We start from the raw sequence: 19,890 nt of genomic DNA on the forward strand, positions 1-19,890 counted from the left end.
TGCGGATGGTGAAGAGATACAGGAACAAGTTGAGACAGACTTGAAGGTAAAGGCGAAGATTGTTTTGGGATTTGCGACTCCAGAAAAGTGTGCGTCGGCTCAATTGCCGAAGGAAGGTCCGATAATAAGAAAAGTTGTTGGTTCACGGAAAGGTTTTGGGGCTGCGAATAAGATGCAGAAAGTAAAGGCTGACCAGAATTTAACAAAACGCCGTCGATATGTTCTTGAAGTTGGGAACTTAGTAGACCATGCTGATGTTGCTGTTGTGATTGTTGCTGTTGGTGAAGAAGATGATATTGTTGCTGCTGCTGCGGCTGTTGCTGCTGCTGCAGCTGCGGATGAAGCTGGAATTGTGGGCTTCTACCAGAAGCAAAGAGTGGGTCCTCTATAAAGTTTTGACGGTCCAGGAAAAACTGACTGTTAGCTCTGAGGCCACCATCAACGGGGGATATGGAAGTTATATAATTTTCGCTCAGAAATTGGCTTGACGGATCAAGAAAGTCGAGCGGGAAGTCATCTGACATATGCATGTTGTGGTTGTTGTTGCTTTTGGATGTATCTATAGGTGAGTCTCCTAGTGTCCTTAATATGCTGGCGGTATTGCTGTTGCTGTTATTGAATGCTGCAAAATTGGAGCTGCTATCCTTGTTTGCGCTAGCGTTGACCGCTGCATGGAGGTTTGCACTGGTGTGATTACTACCAGCATTTGTGATGCCATCTGCCGATGCCTGCATCGGGTTACTTGATTTCAGTAGCAAAGAGTTGACATTTTTCCCCAAGAAGTTTGAGAAATACGCAGAGAGCTGTTCCATGAGCGGCAGAGACTGATCGAATTGGAACGATCTGAAGACCGGGGAGACCGGCTTCGTGGTGGCCGGTTGGTTGGAGAGCTCCCGTTTGAGATCTCTTTCGAGGACGTCTGCAAAGAGCTTGTTGTGGGGGACGCTGAACCAGAAAAACACCTTCTGTTTTTTCTGGGTCCGGAGACACTGGTTCCTGTGCAAAAACTTCAAGAACTGGGATCTTGAGTTTTCTAGAACGGCGTGCGTGCCGCATTTGAGGGCCCGGAGATCTGAAAAGATGCCCTCTTCAAACTTTTTGCGGTCGACGATCTGGCGCCCGATGTGGGCCATTTTGTACGCGATGCAGCGCACAATGTCTGTGCCTGTGATGAAATAGAGGTTGTTCCAGTACACGCACGAGACAAAGCCCTCCTCCTTGTTGAGGAAGTATCTCCGGATGACCTGGTTCTCGTGCCAGTTCACGGGCGCCGTCGCAAGGAAGAGGTCCAAGTCGTGGATGAGCTGGAGCGAGTCCAGGATGCTCTGCGACTCCTCTTCCGAGAGGGAGGCGGCCGCGATGTCGCTTTCGGGGGTCTGGATGGCGTTCAGCATCGACGCAGAGCTCGACTGTGCAGCGTGTGATGCTAGACCTTCGGCAATAGACACCTTCTGGCTGGGCGTATGCTGGCTCGTGGTGCGGAGACCGCTGCCATTGTTGGTGATACTGCCCTCGCCAGTGCGGTAGATGGCGCTATCTGCCGTCAGTGTCGACATGTTCTGCTTCGTGGATGGAGACGCAGCAGCAGCAGTAGCAGAGAACGGAAGTGCGACGCAGCGGAGGCGGCGTAGACAGGGGTTGTCGAAAAGACAGACAAGGACGGCCTCTTAAGTAAAGGGCCGGATGCGATTGTGGAGTCTGCCTGCGCTGGGTGTGCAGACGTGCGTGGGGCGTCAGCCGTGCCGGTTCGGGGCTGCTGCAGCACTCGTCAATCAAGGCCTGCGGCGGCGGCGGCGGCGGCGGCGGGCCTAGTGGAAACGCTGGCTGGCTTGCGGGCCGGAGAGGGGTTGCCGAAGTGTTGTTGGGCTCCGGGAGGCACAGCGAGCCTGATAGCCGTGGTGGGCCTAGATAGCTGCTGGCTCTGCGGAGGGGATGTAGCCGGGGCTAAGCAGAGGCGGCGGTGGCGGCGGTGTGCGAGACTCGCTAAAGGACGCTGCGGATGCTGATAGGAGCTTGTGCGTCCGGACACGAGGGGGGTGGGGGGAAAGCGATGGAGGCCGGGGTAGCGAGGGTGGTGCATGCAGCGGCGTCAGGAATATGCTGCTGCGGGAGGAAGCGCACAGCCGGAAGCGGATCTCTGCAGCTGCCGGATTCGCCAGTGCGGAATTGGGGATTCTATTGTGTGCGCAAGGAGGCGGAAGACGTATGCAGCAGGGGCAATCTTGCTGTCGGGAGGTGGGTGTGGGTGCGGTGTGGGTGTGATGTGGGTGTGGTGAAGGATGAATGGGGGTGGTGGAGAGGAAGCTGGTGTTGGTTGTGTAGAGAAGAGGACGGACGAAACGAAGGTGTGCGAGACGGAGCGTCGGTGGCGGGAGTCTCGAAGGAGCAGGAGCCAAGATTGCGCAGATAAGACAGCAGGGTGGGCTGAGGTGCGGTTTCTTTGTGGACGAGGGGCAAGGAGCAGCCTTGCAGGACTCAGTCAGTGGCAGCAGGGGCCGGGGGCCGGAACATAGGGCGCTGATATATAGTGTGGGCGTGTGGTGTGCAGGCTTCGCTGCGGGGCACCGTGTGGGCACCTGAAACACGGCCGCGACGGGCCTCGACAGCTGAAACATGGGCGACGGGGAGCTGAAACGCAGGCCCGGGCGGAGGTGGGGGCAGAAGGCTGCAGCAGCTGCTGCTGCTGCTGCTTGTACATGTGTGTCTTGCTTTTGCGCTATACAGGATGCGCTGCACCACGCGGTGCTATGCTGCGCTATGCTGCGCTATATAGGATACGCTACGTCTGGGCGGAGCCGGATGGACGGACGGGGCTCACTGCGGGCCCGCACGCCGGCCGCGGCGGCGTTTGTCCCTGCCCGTGCTGGCAGCGGCGTTTCCCGCCGCGGCGTCTCCAGCCGGGGCGGAGTCCCGCCCGCGCTTGAGCCCCGTGGCGGGCGGCGCCGACAAAGCTGCTGGGGCGGCGGCGGCGGCGGCGTGCTCCCGCTCCTGCTCCATCTCCTCCTCCTTCACGAGCCACTTCCAGTCGTTGAACTTGCGGCAGTACTGCTCCATGCGCCAGTTCTTCCACACCATGCGGCCGTAGAGCGTGCTCTTGACGCTGTCGCGGTCGTCGAAGAGCGCCCGGGCAATCCGCTCCTTGTACATGTTGAGGCGGAACGTAAAGCCCCACAGCTTGTCCACGACGTGGGAGCCCGTGGAGTGGCAGGCCAGCTCCACGAGGCTCCGCGAGCCGGGCGCTAGCAGGCGGTTGAGAATCCGCTTTCGGGCAACCATGTCGAGGGCCTCGCGGCGGTCCAGCACGGCCTCGACGATGTGAGAGAAGACGCCGTGCTTGCAGAACTTGGCAAGCGTGTCGTCGTCGAGAGCGAGCAGCGACTCCACGCAGAGCGGCAGCACGGTCTCCTCATCGTAGGCAATGAGCTTCTCGAGAAACAACGCCCGTCTTCTTTCCTCCGAGGTGGGCCAGTCGTCCTTCGTGCTGTGCAGCGTGGAGCTGCTGAGCTTGAGCACGTTTTCAAAGATGCCGCTTTCCTCGTTCCCGCGGTTGAAGAACTCCACCAGCTTCGCCACGATCTCGGCCTTCCTGTAGTTGTCGTTACGCAGCGAGCAGTCCACAATGCGTCCGCCCAGGTCGAGGTTGTTCACAATGAGCTCGTTCAGCACTGGGACCAACGCGTCCAGAATCTCCTGCTGCTGCTTGCCCTTGAGCTTCTCCATCATGCTCTCCACCACGTAGACCCCGGTCGTCTCCCGTTTGGCGAGCTTCACCACCCGCTCCCGCATGTACGTGTCGTAGAGCCGCTCCACGCTCTTCACCTTCTGGTTCTCGATCGCGTTCTGCAAGAAGTGGGACCCGACGTTGTCACTCAACAAGTACTCCACAAAGGCGCCCTCCTTTTCCCGCTCCTTTTGCTCTGCCTTCTCATCGTCCCCGTTGAAAATCATCCGCCAGATCGTCCGCTCCCGGTCGACAATACCCTCGAGCTGGATCAAGAGCTGCACCATCGGCGACGAGATCGAGTCTATCGCCAGTTCTCGCAAGCTCTCGCTCGTTTCCCCTGTGGTGATCTCCTTCAAAACCTCCCGCAACTCGTCCTTGAACGACGTGGGAACTTGGAACTTCTTCTGGTAGTCCTCGCTGTCCTTGATCTCGATCATCTTTCTCGCAATCTTCGACCGCTTGCTTCTCAAAATCGAGTTAGACTCCACACTCGACGGTAGCTCCTTACCCGTCATCACGAGCAACGCCAGTCTGAGAACGTGGGATGCATACTTGTCCTTCATCATGTTCTTCAAGTGGCTTTTGAACTCCCCGATAATGTAAAGAAACATGTTTTCCATGCTCACCCAGCCTTCCATCTCTTCCTCGTCTGCCTCCTCTTCTTCTGTTTCATGGCCACCGTAGAGAATCTCCTTTTCGATTAATGCCGCACATCTCACCAAAAAAGTCTCCATGACATGCGAGCTGTACTTCTGTCTCGAGAGGTCGTAAAACCTCCCGTTGAACGCACTGAAAAGTTGGTGCATCTGCTTCAACGTAGAGTTGAGAATCAATCTCTCCATTAGCTTCGAGCAAATCTGGTTGGTGACCAACTTGAGCTCTTTACCCTTGGCTTCGTTGAAAACACTGTCAATGAAAAGATCCTTTTCGTCCGAGGTACTAAACGTGTTCAAATTTAACGTTTGTTCGGCTTGATGAAAGTATGTGAGCTCGTTGGAGTCAACGAGACCAAAGAACGGCGTCGTCTCATTGCCATTCTGCTCTTTCCCTTGCTCAAGGTCAGTGTTCGCCGAAACAGAAGTCTCCTTTTGTTCCACAGACTCCCTGTCTTCCTTGCTTTGTGCCCTTCTTCCTCTAACTTTACCCATTTCTTATATGTAGTGCTTGATTCGGGATATATTGTTCCAGTATGTAGGCTTGTCTTGATTGAACTGTGAAGCAGGTTCCGAAGGATGATTTGAAAACGGACATGAAAAGGTGAAAAAAAAATTATTATAGAAGAAATAGAAAAAAATAAAAAATCTGAAAATGAAAAATTATGAAAAAACAAACCGTCTTTTCTCTCAGCTTTAACTGGGAGGCACGTAAATTTGAGAACCACTCACTGCCCATAGATTTCCAATCGTCTAGTCCTGGGGATAGACTGTAGGTTTTGAAGAGTCCTTTCAACGCCAGTTGTCCCAATAAGCAGATCAACGATGAATGATGATGACGACGATATCATCGTGTCATCAAGCTCGAAGAGGAAAAGAAATAACCTGAACTCCAAAGCATCGGAATCGCCACATCGCAAAAATGATAGCGGTAGTGCTAACGGCAAAAGCAACGAAGTGAAAAAAAAGGCCCCGGAGGCACTGAAAGGAGCCAGTGGAGGCTATGCCTGGGAGGATGAATACCGTCGATCGTGGGATATAGTGCAGGAAGACGAGAGTGGGTCGATTGAAACGATCGTCTCAGGATTAGTCGAATCACAGAAAAAGAGATACTTAAAAAACGTCACGCCGTTTCAAAGAGGTATCATTCGTACAATGGTGCTAGTTCTCGACTATTCTTCCGTTATGCGAGAAAAGGATTTCCGCCCGAACCGTTCGTCCATGATGATCAGCTATGTCATCGAATTTGTTAGTGACTTTTTCGACCAAAACCCAATTTCGCAGTTGAGTATAGTGATAATGAGAAATGGATTGGCTCAAGTCGTTAGTGAGGTCAGCGGCAATCCAAACGATCACATAGAGGCGTTGAAAAAGCTCAAGCGTATTGAACCCGAAGGAGACCCGAGCTTGCAAAACGCGTTGGAAATGTCCAGAGGATTGTTGCTACATGTGGCCAGCCATTGCACAAGGGAGATTCTTATCATCTTTGGTGCGTTGTTCACCTCAGATCCGGGAAACATCCACGGCACCATTCAATCGTTAGTCAAGGAAAAGATCAACATACGTGTCATCGGTTTGACAGCACGAGTCGCCATTTGCGAGGAGTTGTGCAAGTCCACTAATTTCGGCGATTTGAAGAACTCATACAACGTCGTTTTGAACGAAACGCACTTCAAGGAGCTAATCCTAGATTGTGTGACTCCGTTGGCTGTCACTAAGGCCGAGTCGGAAAACACTGACGGTTTCACGTTGGTGAAAATGGGTTTTCCCTCGAGAGTGAGCGATACAGAGCCCACGTTGTGTTCGTGCCATTCGAGATTGGTTTACGGGGGCTACATCTGTCCCAACTGCAAGAGTAGGGTCTGCACTCTACCGACGGTGTGTCCGTGTTGCGATTTGATGCTTATTTTGTCCACACATCTAGCCCGATCCTACCACCACTTGTTCCCCCTAAAGCTTTTTGATGAGGTGCCCGTATCTGATCACTACAGGTCGAAATGCTGCTTCTCGTGCCAGGCCAGCTTCCCCAAGGGGCAGGGCGAAACCAGACAGCTTACTGCCGCACCGAAGACTGCTGTCGATCAAACGCCGAAAACTTCTACTTCCGTGAAAACGGAAGACCAAGCACAGCAACAGGCACAAAAGGAGACGCCCAACACAGCCGAGGGCCCCACCAAGCCGAAGAATGCCAAGAACAAGATGATGATGAGCTCCCGTTACCGCTGCAGCAACTGTGAACAGGACTTCTGCATCGACTGTGACATCTTCATCCATGAAACTCTTCACAACTGTCCCGGATGTGAATCGAAGTGCACTCGAGTTACGTAAGCAGTCTTTTTTTCCTCTGTTGCGCCGACGATAGTCCCAATATTCCCGCTGTGCCTCCAGCGAGCGATTAAGAGGCAGCAAGGGGAGATCGGGTGGGGCGGTCTCATCACTGCGCCTGGGAGCCTGTGAACACGAGCACTCAGGTTTCACAGCATTGGGGAGTGTGTATCTGTATAGGACGTAAGTGTACAAGCCAAGTGTGCAAGGAAAGAAGAGTTTCGTTCCGTTGTTCTACTAGAAGGGAGAAAAAGAAAGAGAAAAGAACCGCTAGGAACAGAAAAAAGGCCCGTTTAAACAACACAAAGTTAATCGGATTACTGAACCTAATTTACAGTTGTCCTCAGAAAATATAGCTTCATTATTTTTTCTACTGAGCCCCCGCATTTCAAGTGATAATCAGTAAATTCTATTTGACAAGATGGCGACCAAAGCTGTGTTGAGGTCTATCAAGAATGTCACCAATGGCTATTCTTCGGCTCAGATTCTGGTTCGTGAGTGCACCTCCAATGACCAGTCAAGTCCAACTATCACTCAGATGTCTGCGGTAGCAGACTTGACGTACAAGAATGGCACATTCCAAGACGTGATGGATATCATTGACAGAAGATTGAACGATAAGGGCAAGAACTGGAGACATGTTGCTAAGGCGTTGACATTATTGGATTACTTGGTCAGGTACGGTTCCGACGATGTTGTGATCTGGGCGAAGGACAACTTGTATATCATCAAGACATTGAGGGAATTCAACGTCAAGGACTTCAGTGGTAACGACCAGGGTTCGATTATTAGGGTGAAGGCTAAAGAGTTGACCGGCCTTTTGCAAGATGACGAAAGACTAAAACAAGAGAGAGACGCTGCCGCTAAGTCCGGCTCGAGAGGAAGAAAGAAAGGCGGAAGCGTCAGAGGTGGCAGACGTACTGGAAGGTCTTCTCCGGATGACGAGATTTACGACGAGGACCTACAAAGAGCGTTGGAGAAATCGAGAATGACTGCGGAAGAAGAAGAACGAAGAAGAAGAGACCAGTCCGACGAGAGTCTTGAAAGGGCAATCCAGCTGTCATTAGAAGAAGAAGAAATGAGGAAAAAGAACCAGAACTTGCTAAACTTAGACGATGATGCCAATGCACCTGACGTTTATGGTTTCTATCAACAACAGCCGCAGCAACAGGATCCCAACCAAGGCCAGATTATAGGTTACGACATGTTTGGTAACCCTGTCTACGGGAACCAGCCAATGGCTACAGGTTATCTTGAAAACGCTTATCAGGATCTAGCAGCTCAGCAGTTGGCAGCTCAGCAGTTGGCAGCTCAACAGCAGCAAGCCCTGTATTTACAGCAACAACAACAACTCTACCAACAGCAACTGGCGGCTGCTGCCAACCAGGAAGTTCCAATGCAGACGGGCTCGAACAATCCGTTTGGCCAGCAACAGCTCTTCCTGCAGCAGCAACAACAGCAGCAGCAACAACAGCAGCAACAAGAGATGCTTCAACAGCAACAGAAGGAGGCAGAAGAGGCCAAGAGAAGAGAAGAAGAGCTGAAGAAACAACAGCTATTATTACAACAACAACAACAACAGCTGTTAGAACAACAACAAAGAGTTCAGCAACTCCAACAACAAGCGCAGTCTCCAATCAAACCTACCAACACTGGAAGCCAAAAGATAAACCAACAATACTCCGAACTCAACCAATTACTTGCTGAGGGTACCGGTATCGATACCTTTGGTAATGTTGGAGACGCCAGAATTCCAGCCCAGTTCACCAAAACGGGCACGTTCATCAACTCGCAAGGTACTGGTTTCAAGCAGGTTTCTTCTCAAGGCAACCCATTTTTGGACACGCAGTTCACCGGGGTTGGAAACGCTACACCAACAGGGATTGTTCCTTCCGAAACAGGCTACGGTTTTGGCAACCAGCAGCACCAAAGGAACAACGGAAACCCAAACAGCTTGATCGATTTGTAATGAACTAAGCACACCATACTTGTTAAAGCGTGTCGCTATAGCTTAACTGCCTTTCTATGTATTCCTTCATATTTTCTTTATGTATCTTTTTTCTTATTTACACTTTTGAATACTTGCAATAATGTGACAGTGTCCGATAAATTTAGACGTGCGCAGACTGAAATTATGGCGGTGCGAGAAAGATAGTGAGAGCCGAGCCAAGTGGGGGTGGTTAATTTTGGCGTACGTAAAAAAATGAGAGGCTGCTAAGATCTAGATGTTTTCCACCATTGAAGAGGCTTATCGAGTTAAAAGTGAATTTTTGTCAAGCTTCTATTTCTTTGAATCTGCTTGGAGTTCAGCGTAACTAAGCATTGAATACTTAACTTCAGGCATTGAAGAGAAATGTCGGGAGGAAACTAGTAAGTATTTGAATAATCAAAATAGATTATCTATCTCAAGCTACCATACACATCATGATACTAACTGCAATGCTATTTTTTGAAGTCGTGGCAGAGGTGGAGCAAGAGGTGGAGCAAGAGGTGGAAGAGGTGGAGCAAGAGGAGGTAGAGGAGACTCCAGAGGTGGTAGAGGTGGCGGTAGAGGCGGTAGAGGTGGAAGAGGAGGAAGAGGTGGCTTTGGCGGTGGGTTTGATGCTTCTGATGCTCAAGTTATCAAACCTGAATATAACTTCAAGCCTGAATACGAATCTGAGGTGACTCAGCCAGATCCCCTTCCAAAGATCCAGGATCTTATTGTTGCTGAGGAAAAAGAAAGAAAGCCCGAAGACCCGTACCAATTAGTTAGAAGACCAGGCTTTGGTTCTGTTGGTATCAAAACAAAGGTTGGTACCAACTATTTGAAATATCAGATTACTGGTATGTCATTTTGGTACTATAATGTTACTTTCCAGTCCGAAATCAACACGAAGAAGAAAATGAAACAAGATCTGCTGGAAATATTATTGAATAAAAGTCCATTCCAGGGGCTGAAGTCCAAAATATCACACAATGGCTCAGATGCATTGTATTCCAGCGCACCTTTGCCGATTAGCAAAGAGGACGAAAAGGTACGTTTTGACTTTGAGCCTGAAGAATATAGAGGGGTTATTTCTTCCACTGTGCTTACAACTCTCAAGAGTAGCGGAAAAAAGAAAGGCAACTCTGCGGATGAAGATCCGCAAGTATACTGCACAGTTGAGTTTATTCACAAATTGAACATGGATGATCTCAACAACTGGGTGCAAATCAACGACAAAAAAAATATCGAGCCAAACGCATATATCTCTGCGCTCAATGTTGTGTTGGGCTATCAAATTTCAAATTGTTCTAACGTATTTATGGCTGGGAAAAGCCGATTTTTCTTTGTTGACCATCCCGAGAAGTGCCAGTCATTCCAGAAGGGCTTATACATTGCAAGTGGTTACTATGCATCCGTTCTACCATCTTTTGATAATGTGATGATTAATATCAGGCCTGTGGCAGGTGCTTTCATTAAATCACACAACAAAGATGGCTCTCCAATGTCTGTTGCTGACTTAATTGCAGACTACTTTGGTGAAACAGATTTAAGAAAAGTTTCATCAAATGAAATTATGTCCCAAAAATGGTTTTTTAAAGGAATTAAAATTCAGAGAACTTATTTGGGTCATAAATCCAAGCCTAAGGGAATATTCGACATTAGTAAGTCAGAAACTGCTAACAATTACAAATTTGACTGCGATGGTAAGCAAACATCAGTTGCTCAGTATTTTGAGAGTAAATACAATTTCAAGCTAAAATATGGAGACGCTCCATTGGTTCATCTAGGTGGCTCTAATTACGTTCCAATGGAAGCGTGCATGATTTTACCTGGTCAAGAATTCAAGGGAGAAATTACAGATGTTAAGGGTGTTTTGAGTTTCAGTACCCACAGGCCCCATGTTATTGCTGGCTTAGTCCAGCAAGATGGTGTTAAAAAGTTGACGAGCTCGATTAATCCAGAAGAATCTAAGAGGATAGGTACCAAGTTGGTCGTTGTGCCCTCGAGAGTTCTTTCCGCTCCCGTCTTAGAGTATAAGAATGCCAAGATTATATTTACAGAGAAACAAGCCGATGGTAAATCTGAGAAAGCTAAAGGCTCTTGGGATCTGATTAACAAGCAGTTTTATGAACCAGTAAAAGGGGTTAAAAAACTGACTGTCTTGGTCTTGGAAAACACCAGAAGACCCCTTCGTGGCGAAGAAAAGAGCGACATTGAAGCTGCTTGCAATGAGTTTGTTGCTGAAGTTGGCAAACATGGTGTAATGTTTAACAAAAAATTTGCTATCAAGGCTGTCAGTTATGACCGGGTTGAAAATTTAACGAGAGAAATTGTTTCAATTATGAAACCTTTACAAGCCAGCACAGATTATGTATTAACAATCTTGAATCAAAAAGAAAAAGCAATATATGCTGCTGTTAAAACTGCACTTGATAGAGACTTGGGTATTTTGAATCAATGCACTATTGGTAACAAATTCGCCAGGAGAAAGTTTGGCAAATTTGATATTCAAATGTATGCATTGATGAGCATGAAAACATGTATCAAGTTGGGTGGTGCTAACCACGTTTTGTCAAGTGCTGACGTTGGTAAGTTAGTTGTTAATGGCTTGCCAGCATTACTTCTTGGAGCTGATGTTACCCACCCAACCAACAACTCGAATGGTACTTCCATTGCAGCAGTTGTTGGATCTGTTGATGCTAAGTTTAATAGTTTTCCTGGTTCTATCTCAGTTCAGCAGCAAAAACAAGAAACCATTCAAGAAATGTCAAAGATGTGTGTTGAAAGAATATTGGCCTATCAAAAGTCTGTTGGTGAATTGCCACAAACTGTCCTGTTTTACAGAGATGGTGTCTCTCTTGGTCAATTTAACATCATCTTGGATGAGGAGGTGACTGCAGTCAAAAATTCCTTCAGTGTTGTTGCAAATAGACTGGGAGTCAAATTTGACCCAAAGCTAACTTTCATTACCCTTTTAAAGAGCCATAATACTCGTTTCTTCCCATTAGAAACGAATGCGAAGAACGAAGCAGACAAAATGGTCGCAGTTGCAGCTCAAGAGAATATATTACCGGGCTCTGTCGTTGAAAAGGGCGTAACATCCAGAAGTCTTTACGATTTCTTTCTCCAGTCACAGCAAGCATTACAAGGTACTGCAATTCCTGGACACTACTATGTTTTATATGACGAAAACAAATGGACTCCAGATGAATTGCAAAAAGTCACATACAATCTCTGTAATGTATTTGGTAGAGCAACTAAGTCTGTTAGAGTTGTTCCACCAGCATATTATGCAGATTTGCTGTGTGAAAGAGCAACCTGTTTTGTTCAAGGTGCTGTAGTAGGAAGAAATCAAAACCCTGTTGATGCTATAAAAAAGGCTATGGGTTCCGGTATTAACAAGAACGTGAGCGGGAGAATGATTTATATTTAAGACCTCTTTTTTGATCTCGAACATTGCAACAATATTTCTGACTAGTTTCCAGCATAGTGTTTGGATCTCATTCCGACACTCATGATTTCTTATTGTGTGCTTTTTTCAAGTTTCCGAATGAGAGTTTTTTTGGTACTAACATGAGCATAGCTTGGTGAGTACGACTAATTTTGAGTAAATAAGGAAAATTCGCTTCACAAATTATTCTGACATAATTGTCCATCTTCTTTTCTCTCCCATAATCATATGCGCTTAGTGTTCACGCTTTCATCACCAGATACTAAAATATAAAATAGTCATTTATTTGATGGCAGTTAAATACGCATCAACGTAATACTTATATATATAGTTATACATATATCTATCTACAATAATTTCCCACTGGTTCAAAGCCTCTTCTGAATTGCCATGACATCATCAATCTTACTCAATGCAAGTTCAAGTAACTCCTTGCGTTCCTGCAATTCAATATGTCTCTTGACCTTAGGATCTTGCTTAGCATAATTCTCAATTTCTTCGGTCGTCAACTTGGTGCCTAATCTCTTCTCCAACTCCCTAGGAAAGCTATAGTAAAAGTCACTAAGTAATTCAACGTTGAGAAACAAAATAGCTGTCTGCGTCAACTTTTCGGCAACAACATCAAGGAATATTTCAGGACACTTGAACTTGTTTTCTTTGTGTTTACATGTAGAGCTTTGCAATCCTTTCAATCTCAAATTCAAAATTGCCAAACGATCCTTCAGAAAAATAGCTTCTCTACCTCTCAAAATCAGCCCTGGGCTGAACCCCAGATTTTCACGTTCAATAGTTTGGCCAACTGAATTGTTTTCGTTCTCTATATATGTCATAATTTGCTTCAATTTATTACCACCAACAGTCTTCTTTATCACATCGTATGCAACTTGCACCTCTCGGAGCTCTTCGTTGAGTAGCAGTATTGAATGCTTCCTACTCAAACTCCACTCTCGGTCTTCAACTTCTATCTCATATTTGAAAGGTTTGATACAATTTTCGACTTGGTCGGCAGTAGAGTTATATCGTTGATTCAAAACAGATATCGCGGCCTCCTTTATTGCCTGTTTGATCATATCGTTGTTTCTTAAGTCAGTACTATTGATCAATACATCTATTTCAGTGAGAATAGCCTCGGTGACTAATGTAGTAGACAATCTACCGACCCCAATTTTGGTCAAATTTGCGGTTGACAAATCTAGTTTTCTGTGCCAAAAAGTTTCGTCATTTTTGGCATTACTCAGTTCTGATATCTGAGGCTCTTCAAACTCGTAGTCGGAAATAGCAGGATTCTTTTTGATGTATGGTTCGGACTTATTCCAATATCTCAAAGCCAAGAGGTCTAAAACCTTTTGATCCAATTCACTTCTGAGTAAAGACTTAAGCTCAGGTCTACCAAACTTTTCACTGAATTCCTTGATTTCCATCTTCAAATTATCTATGGTTTGAGCCATGTACTTTTCACAAGTCAAATCTCTATCGTTGAACTCCACCTTGAATTTGTAGCTAGTCTCTTCCAATTCATTCAAAACTTGCTGCTGCATTGGTCTCAAAGCATTTGACATTGATCTCTCTAGAACACGAATCAATTTCTTTTTCAGCAATTTTGTGCCCACACTCAATCCTGAAAAAACATCCTTGTTTTCTCTGAAAAACATTCTCTCGGTATTTTGCTGCGCAATAAACGCTTGCACCCCAGTCTTTCTTTGAAAAATTGATGTTGATTTTGGTATCTTAGTAATAACACCAACATATCCCATTTTTAACGGATACTTTTTGTTGGTTAACATACCTCTAGCAACATCTGGTTCTACTAGATCTAACTTGGTGATTATACCTATTGTTCTTTCACCCCTCGGGTCTGCCCTTCTTGCAGCTCTCAAAGCAGCAGAGTTAGCAAGATCAACGTCAGCTGCACTAATTGCGAGAATGATATTTGGCTCTTCAAGATACTTGTCACAAACTTCTCTGATCTTAGTCTTCAAGGTTGTAGGTTGATCTGCAGCTTCAACCTGAATGTAACCTGGCAAATCAACCAGTGACAAGTCAGGAACTTTGGGAGATTTGATGGTGAGCTGGATGGGGTCTGCAGAAACAGCCTCGTCGTGAGGAACTGCGAGGTTCAGATCAACTAAAACCTTTTGAACCTGCTGAAAATCAGTCATATTAAACATTTTCAGAGCTGGAAATTCAGCAATTTCGGAAGCACTTGATGGATCATTGACCAAAGTCAATTCAATTGGCCTTCTCGTGACCATATTGGAACCTTTTGGCAAAAATTCTTGTCCAACTATACTTTCCAAAACTGACGACTTACCTGAACTTTGTGAGCCTATCACAACAATGGATGGCAGCCTAAGGTCAGTGGCACCGTTAACATTCAAAAGAATGTTTCTGATTTCAATCATCTGCCTCGTTAAATTTAGCATTTGATCCTCCAAAATTTGTCTTTGTTTATTTTCTTCATCTTCGTCCACCTCATCGTCTTCTTCTAAAAGTTCTTCCTCTTGCAATGTTTCTTCATCACTGCTATTGCCCAACATTCCAATAGCAGAGGCAGCGGCAGCAGATCCAACCAAAGTTGTATCATCATCGTTGTCATTATTATTATTGTTATTATTACCGTTCTGACCATTGTCTTCTCCACCTTCGGAACTTCCGAAATGTGAAAGCATCCCATCCAATAATCCATTAAAGCCGTTTTTTGCTCCTGATGCTAGCTCCTTTGCACGATCTAGTTGCTCGGAAGTGTAGTTAGTCGCTTCTTCTACCTTGTACATCACGTAACTACCTGCAGCAGCCAAGCTACCACCTAGATAAACAGGCACTTTGGCGGCTTTAGCAGCTGCTTTTCCTATAGAGAAAAAGGAAAAGGGGCGTATGAGCTGATTTGTGGAAATATGTCTTCTGTTGCTGAAACTCATTAATCTGGCACGGTGGTTGCCCACAAATTGGTTCGTCCCAATTTGCCTTATTGACACACCGCTCCAACGGCATGCACCTCTATTTAGATGACGTATACCGACATCAACCGAAGTTCTGAGCATGGTTATTCCCGCTAGTTACTTTTGTTTATGTACGTGGCAAGTATGAGCTATATATTAGGAGTGATACAAGTTTGAGTATTTAGTGCTCTCTTGTTCCTTATATTTTCTTTTCACAACCTGCTCAAAACATGTTCTCATCTTATTCTTTCGCCACCCCAGCCACAGCACCCGCGCATGCGCCACTTACCTGTCCTTGATCTCCTCATCCTTATGATATCATCGGCCCAGTTTGACACAATTGACACCTCCCAAAACTTCGAAGATTTAAATATCCGGCATCTCCCGCCACCCTACCTCTTTCGAAAAAAGACTATAGCTGTAATTTTTAGTTGTATTTAATTTAATATTCATTTTAGTTTTCTTTGTAGTTTATTGGTATTGATTTTGTCTGTACAACCACTCATAGATAAGATAAAACCGGAACTTTACTTAATAAACTTTCAAATATAAAATGTCATCCCAAGAAAGAGTTTTTTACAAAGGCAATAAAGAAGACTTTCTTATCTTCCTTGATGATGTGGATGAATACCAAAAATATATTGCTGGTGATACATCAATCCCTATGTCTAGATTTATTGCCAAGTTTGACATATACAGAAACGCTACTGGTAACGGATCGGAGGGAATTCTTGAAATTGCAAGCGAGCAGAACTTGAACGAAGAGTTTGGAGATTTTAAAAGTGTTGAAGATGAAATCATCCCAAAAATTTTAAGATCTGGAAAACTTCAGAACATGCACAAAGATTGAATGTTTCAGGGGCAGATAGGATTTTTCGGCCTCAGTAGCTTTTTACCTCAATGATCTCTTAACTACATACAAAATACAAATAAGATTTACTACATAACTGTCATGGAAATGGTCATGAGTTGTTATATAACTCTTACTAACTCAAAATTATTTATAAATAATGCCTATCTAATGATGAATGTGATGTAACCCTACTAATTTCAAGATTACTTGTCGGACTGATCAGTGTCAATTAATCAGTTTCTAGGCTTTTTGGCACTAGTATGTTTAAAACTTCTCCAAAATTTACTGACACTATTTCCCAACTTTGCAGATGGCAGTGGAGCGGTTGCTGAGGCTTGCGCAGTTGCCGATGCTGATGCTGATGCTGATGTTGATGCCAACGATGTAGATGCTGATGCTGATGCCGATGCCGATGCCTGTGCCTGTGCCTGTGCCTGTGCCTGTGCCTGTGCCTGTGCCTGTGCCTGTGCCTGTGCCTGTGCCTGTGCCGATTGTAGTGCTGATATCGATTTTAATGAGCCTCTAAGATTTGATGGGCTTTTCTGGTTTATCGTTGAGCTCGAAGCCATAGATCTAGAACTAGAGGCACCCAGAAAGCTTGACAGACTTCTAAGACTATTGCTGTGTCTCACACTATGACTACGATGACCTAGTCCTGTTTCTATTTTGTTTTGCTCATTTCTAATGGGTTCCGGAGTGAAAGATTTCCCACATTGTGGGGAATAAGCTAGCGAATTTCCTCTTGCTGCTATAGAAGGTTTTCTGGATACCTCTCTAACTGATCTCATCGACTTCACGTTTCTTAATTTTATGGGCGACCCCAGCGATCCACCACTATTAGCAAAAGATGGAGATGGAGGCACAAAGGTGTTACTTGCGGGGGTGGTGGGCGTGTTATTCATAGATAGCAATGATATCTTGGAATGAAAGAATATATTAGACAATGAACGACTGATAGAAGTATTCAGTGTGTATATCTGGAATTGGGGAGACCAGACAGTTTTTATGCATGTTTGAGCAAAAACTCTTTCTTGAAGAGCTATCCTTACAAGTTGAGATTTGCCGCCAGGTGAACTATGAGTTGGTGCATTAATTGTGGATGTTTTTGTTTTGATGCTACTATTGTCATTTTCATATGATTCAGTACGATTATTACTTGATAGTGAAGTCACCGAATCGCTGCGCAGAATCTTTTTGGGGGAGTTGAGCTCTGAAACAAAATGATCTACTTCAAACTGAAAAAAATCATGATTGTAAATCACGTTGTTCTTTTCAGATTTAATCGTCGAATTCATTGTATTTGGAATATAAGATGTAACGTTAAACTTGTCAATTTCGGGGTTCAAATCAATGGAAAGTATATTTCTTTGAACATCAGAAAATAAGAACTCATTTTTCTGGAAATCACTTTTACGATAAGCACTTGAATTCACACTTGAGTTTAATGTCACTAAGTTGCTCAGATTTACTTTAAGCTGGCCCTGCCACAGAAGTTTTTCTTTCTCATCAGGAAAGATCAAACAGACTTCATAGATACTAAACTTATCTTCAAATTTCAGAATAATGGTATCCGGGTAAGTTGTGACAAAATGAGAAGATGTGTTTTCGAAATCTTCGAATATTGACATCAAGGGTATGATAAATTTTATATCTATAGAGTTTGATGTTACTGACGAGCATTTGGCTAAAATTAAATGACTCTTGAACAAAAACCCACACATGTATTCATGATTTAATATTAGATGCTTTGATTGGATAGCATATACTACTCCAAACGAACTTGCAAGATGTAAATTCTCCAAGTTTTCCAAAAAAAGCTTATTCGGTAGAACAGAATTATTTGATTTGTTTATGAAAAGTCTGAATTGTTGGATTTTCTGTAGCTGCATGTCTTCATTCCCCACATAGCTATTGATTTCATCAATTTTAAGATTGATCCTTTCCATAGTCTTTTCATAATAATTCAACTGTATAGAATTTTTCTCATCCAACTCTATGTGTTTTAGTAAAGACTGTAAAATTAATTTATATCTAACCATTCTGTTAGTTGGCATTTGAACAACAGATATAAACCGAGTATCTAGATGTTGATCAATAAACAAATCTGCCTCTAAATTTTTATGATCAACAAAATAATCATTCAAGATAATCATTGAATCACGCTTATAACTCTCAATTCCTTTGGAACTAGAAAAATTCAAGACCCTTTGGAACAAAGAACAGTAAGTTGAATAAGTTTGAACATCTATTGAACTATTCGCTATCAAGTTTACGATTGCTTCTAAATATTCTTTTTCACTTGATACATAATTGAATTTATCAAAATTAGGGGACTGAGCATTTGAATCAATGTGCGCTTTTTCTGTATCAAACAAGTTCACTGAGTCCTGATACCAGTCCTCGTATATTTCAGATAGGCCGTCATAGAGTGATTGATGACTTTTCAACAATTGAGTGACACATTTTTTAAAAACATCAAAGTAAATTGGAGTGGAAGTATCAGACATGAAATTATTCAAATACACTTTTTCAAGAATTTTAAGAGAGCATATATAAACTTTTTCAGTATTTATCAATTCTGAGGTTTGTTTCAATCTAGTGAACGATCGTTTCAAATCATCAACGGAAAAGTCCGAATTATGAAGAATTTTTGAAGGTGGGGTATCCAGGTTTGAATTAGTATTGGTATTTGTATCAGAGATTGCAGAATTTGGAACAGAGCATTTTGTATCCAAATGTGTAGGTGGGGAGTAAGACAATGTCGAGTCCACGTCTAGATCCAAATCCAAGTCCAAATCCAGATCCAAGCCTAAATCGAGGTTGAAGTCGTCTAATGTCAACTGATTATTTTCGATATTAACAATGTTCAAATAGTCGTGAACCTGGTCGTTGTCTTCGGTGAGGTTATCTCTGGTACGTAAGGCGTTTAGATTTCTCAAGTTGTCCGCATTTGCAGATAAATTGGAAAGATCGTAGCCGCTCATGTTAGGATTATCATCAAAGGAAAGAGGCTCTAATAACAAATCATTGTCACAGGAACTTATTGTGGTATCATTCATCGTTAATTGTGAAATGTTGGATAGATGTGCTGAAGGCTGACTGGGTTTAAAAAGCCTTGTTGGAGCATTACTGCTACCATCCACTTGTATATCTTCGCCGTTGACACTACTTCTTTTACTCGTGTTCATTTTGTTGCTATTGCTATTGCTATTACTATTACTATTGCTATTGCTGTTGCTATTGCTATTGCTATTGCTATTGCTATTGCTATTGCTATTGCTATTGCTATTGCTATTGCTATTGCTATTGCTATTTTTTTCTGTGTTGTCGTTAGTCAGAGTTTTGGTATAACTAATATTATTGGCGTTTGTTTGGGTATTACTTTTGCTTGAACCAGATTTGTCCTTCGATATGGAGGGAGCACCCTTTGCATAATAATGATTGCTATGGCTTGATGTGAGTGTGGAATACGACAATTTGTGGTTTATTTCGTGTAAGTTTTCGATGTCATCGTTGATAAACTCGGACTGGGTCCGGTATTCCGGAAACAGGCTCTGCATATGCACCTATTTTTTTTTAGAGTGGTCACTGTAATGGAGAAAGAGGCAGTCGGATCTTTCAATAAGAAAATGCCCTCAACTTTGTTGAAAGTATACCTCAGTGTTGGATACGTATGTGCTCTCCGGTGGTGGTAGGGATGAAGCTGGGCTGGCTGAATGAAGATGGAGAATGAAATATCAATGATCAGCGGATGGGGCGGTCGGTCGTCCGTGTCAAGTGGGGTGGGGGTCAACAAGGACGGGGGTGGAAGAAGAGCTGTTTGCCTTTTATACGTGTAGCCAGCGCCAGAGAAGTCGTAAATGCAAGCTACAACCTTCTGTGACGTGTGCCTGTCTCTTGGTGGACGTTACGAAGTCAGTGCAATAGCAGTGATAACTCTCCAACATAAACAAAAACACGGAGCTGCTGCGAGCTG

At 44.5% G+C, this 19,890-nt stretch overlaps 9 protein-coding genes across 9 annotated transcripts; 4 read left to right on the top strand and 5 right to left on the bottom strand.

The window, feature by feature from the left end:
* Positions 1 to 926: 926 nt before the first annotated feature.
* Positions 927 to 1,283, bottom strand: PICMEDRAFT_18699 (hypothetical protein; the record flags this gene model as incomplete). The annotated part of the gene is made up of 1 exon (XM_019162082.1): positions 927 to 1,283. A coding segment is annotated over one exon (357 nt), but the record flags the coding sequence as incomplete, so codon positions are not given.
* Positions 1,284 to 1,793: 510 nt separating this feature from the next.
* Positions 1,794 to 2,715, bottom strand: PICMEDRAFT_166574 (hypothetical protein). The gene has a single exon (XM_019161295.1). It carries the CDS (start codon positions 2,613 to 2,615, stop codon positions 1,905 to 1,907), a length of 711 nt encoding a protein of 236 aa, XP_019016241.1. The 5' UTR covers positions 2,616 to 2,715; the 3' UTR covers positions 1,794 to 1,904.
* Positions 2,493 to 4,945, bottom strand: PICMEDRAFT_17625 (hypothetical protein). The gene has a single exon (XM_019161672.1). It carries the CDS (start codon positions 4,870 to 4,872, stop codon positions 2,815 to 2,817), a length of 2,058 nt encoding a protein of 685 aa, XP_019016242.1. The 5' UTR covers positions 4,873 to 4,945; the 3' UTR covers positions 2,493 to 2,814.
* A 257-nt stretch (positions 4,946 to 5,202) lies between these two features.
* On the top strand, positions 5,203 to 6,705 carry PICMEDRAFT_36381 (hypothetical protein; the record flags this gene model as incomplete). The annotated part of the gene is made up of 2 exons (XM_019163001.1): positions 5,203 to 6,453; positions 6,571 to 6,705. The coding sequence occupies 2 exons, from the start codon at positions 5,203 to 5,205 to the stop codon at positions 6,703 to 6,705; spliced, it is 1,386 nt and encodes a 461-aa protein (XP_019016243.1).
* A 209-nt stretch (positions 6,706 to 6,914) lies between these two features.
* PICMEDRAFT_166706 (hypothetical protein) lies at positions 6,915 to 8,827 on the top strand. Its single transcript, XM_019161301.1, has one exon. It carries the CDS (start codon positions 7,124 to 7,126, stop codon positions 8,669 to 8,671), a length of 1,548 nt encoding a protein of 515 aa, XP_019016244.1. The 5' UTR covers positions 6,915 to 7,123; the 3' UTR covers positions 8,672 to 8,827.
* Positions 8,828 to 9,055: 228 nt separating this feature from the next.
* PICMEDRAFT_12867 (hypothetical protein) lies at positions 9,056 to 12,104 on the top strand (the record flags this gene model as incomplete). Its single annotated transcript, XM_019159978.1, has 2 exons — positions 9,056 to 9,072; positions 9,158 to 12,104. The coding sequence occupies 2 exons, from the start codon at positions 9,056 to 9,058 to the stop codon at positions 12,102 to 12,104; spliced, it is 2,964 nt and encodes a 987-aa protein (XP_019016245.1).
* A 386-nt stretch (positions 12,105 to 12,490) lies between these two features.
* On the bottom strand, positions 12,491 to 15,040 carry PICMEDRAFT_73912 (hypothetical protein; the record flags this gene model as incomplete). The annotated part of the gene is made up of 1 exon (XM_019164618.1): positions 12,491 to 15,040. One exon carries the CDS (start codon positions 15,038 to 15,040, stop codon positions 12,491 to 12,493), a length of 2,550 nt encoding a protein of 849 aa, XP_019016246.1.
* An 87-nt stretch (positions 15,041 to 15,127) lies between these two features.
* PICMEDRAFT_73913 (hypothetical protein) lies at positions 15,128 to 15,911 on the top strand (the record flags this gene model as incomplete). The annotated part of the gene is made up of 2 exons (XM_019164619.1): positions 15,128 to 15,164; positions 15,634 to 15,911. 2 exons carry the CDS (start codon positions 15,128 to 15,130, stop codon positions 15,909 to 15,911), a joined length of 315 nt encoding a protein of 104 aa, XP_019016247.1.
* Positions 15,912 to 15,962: 51 nt separating this feature from the next.
* Positions 15,963 to 19,290, bottom strand: PICMEDRAFT_17632 (hypothetical protein). The gene is given in 2 exon segments (XM_019161674.1): positions 15,963 to 19,216; positions 19,228 to 19,290. The coding sequence occupies 1 exon segment, from the start codon at positions 19,100 to 19,102 to the stop codon at positions 16,148 to 16,150; it is 2,955 nt and encodes a 984-aa protein (XP_019016248.1). The 5' UTR covers positions 19,103 to 19,216; positions 19,228 to 19,290; the 3' UTR covers positions 15,963 to 16,147.
* Positions 19,291 to 19,890: the final 600 nt, after the last annotated feature.

This window comes from Pichia membranifaciens (genome assembly GCF_001661235.1).
Source record: "Pichia membranifaciens NRRL Y-2026 unplaced genomic scaffold PICMEscaffold_5, whole genome shotgun sequence".
NCBI classification, from domain to species: domain Eukaryota; kingdom Fungi; phylum Ascomycota; class Pichiomycetes; order Pichiales; family Pichiaceae; genus Pichia; species Pichia membranifaciens.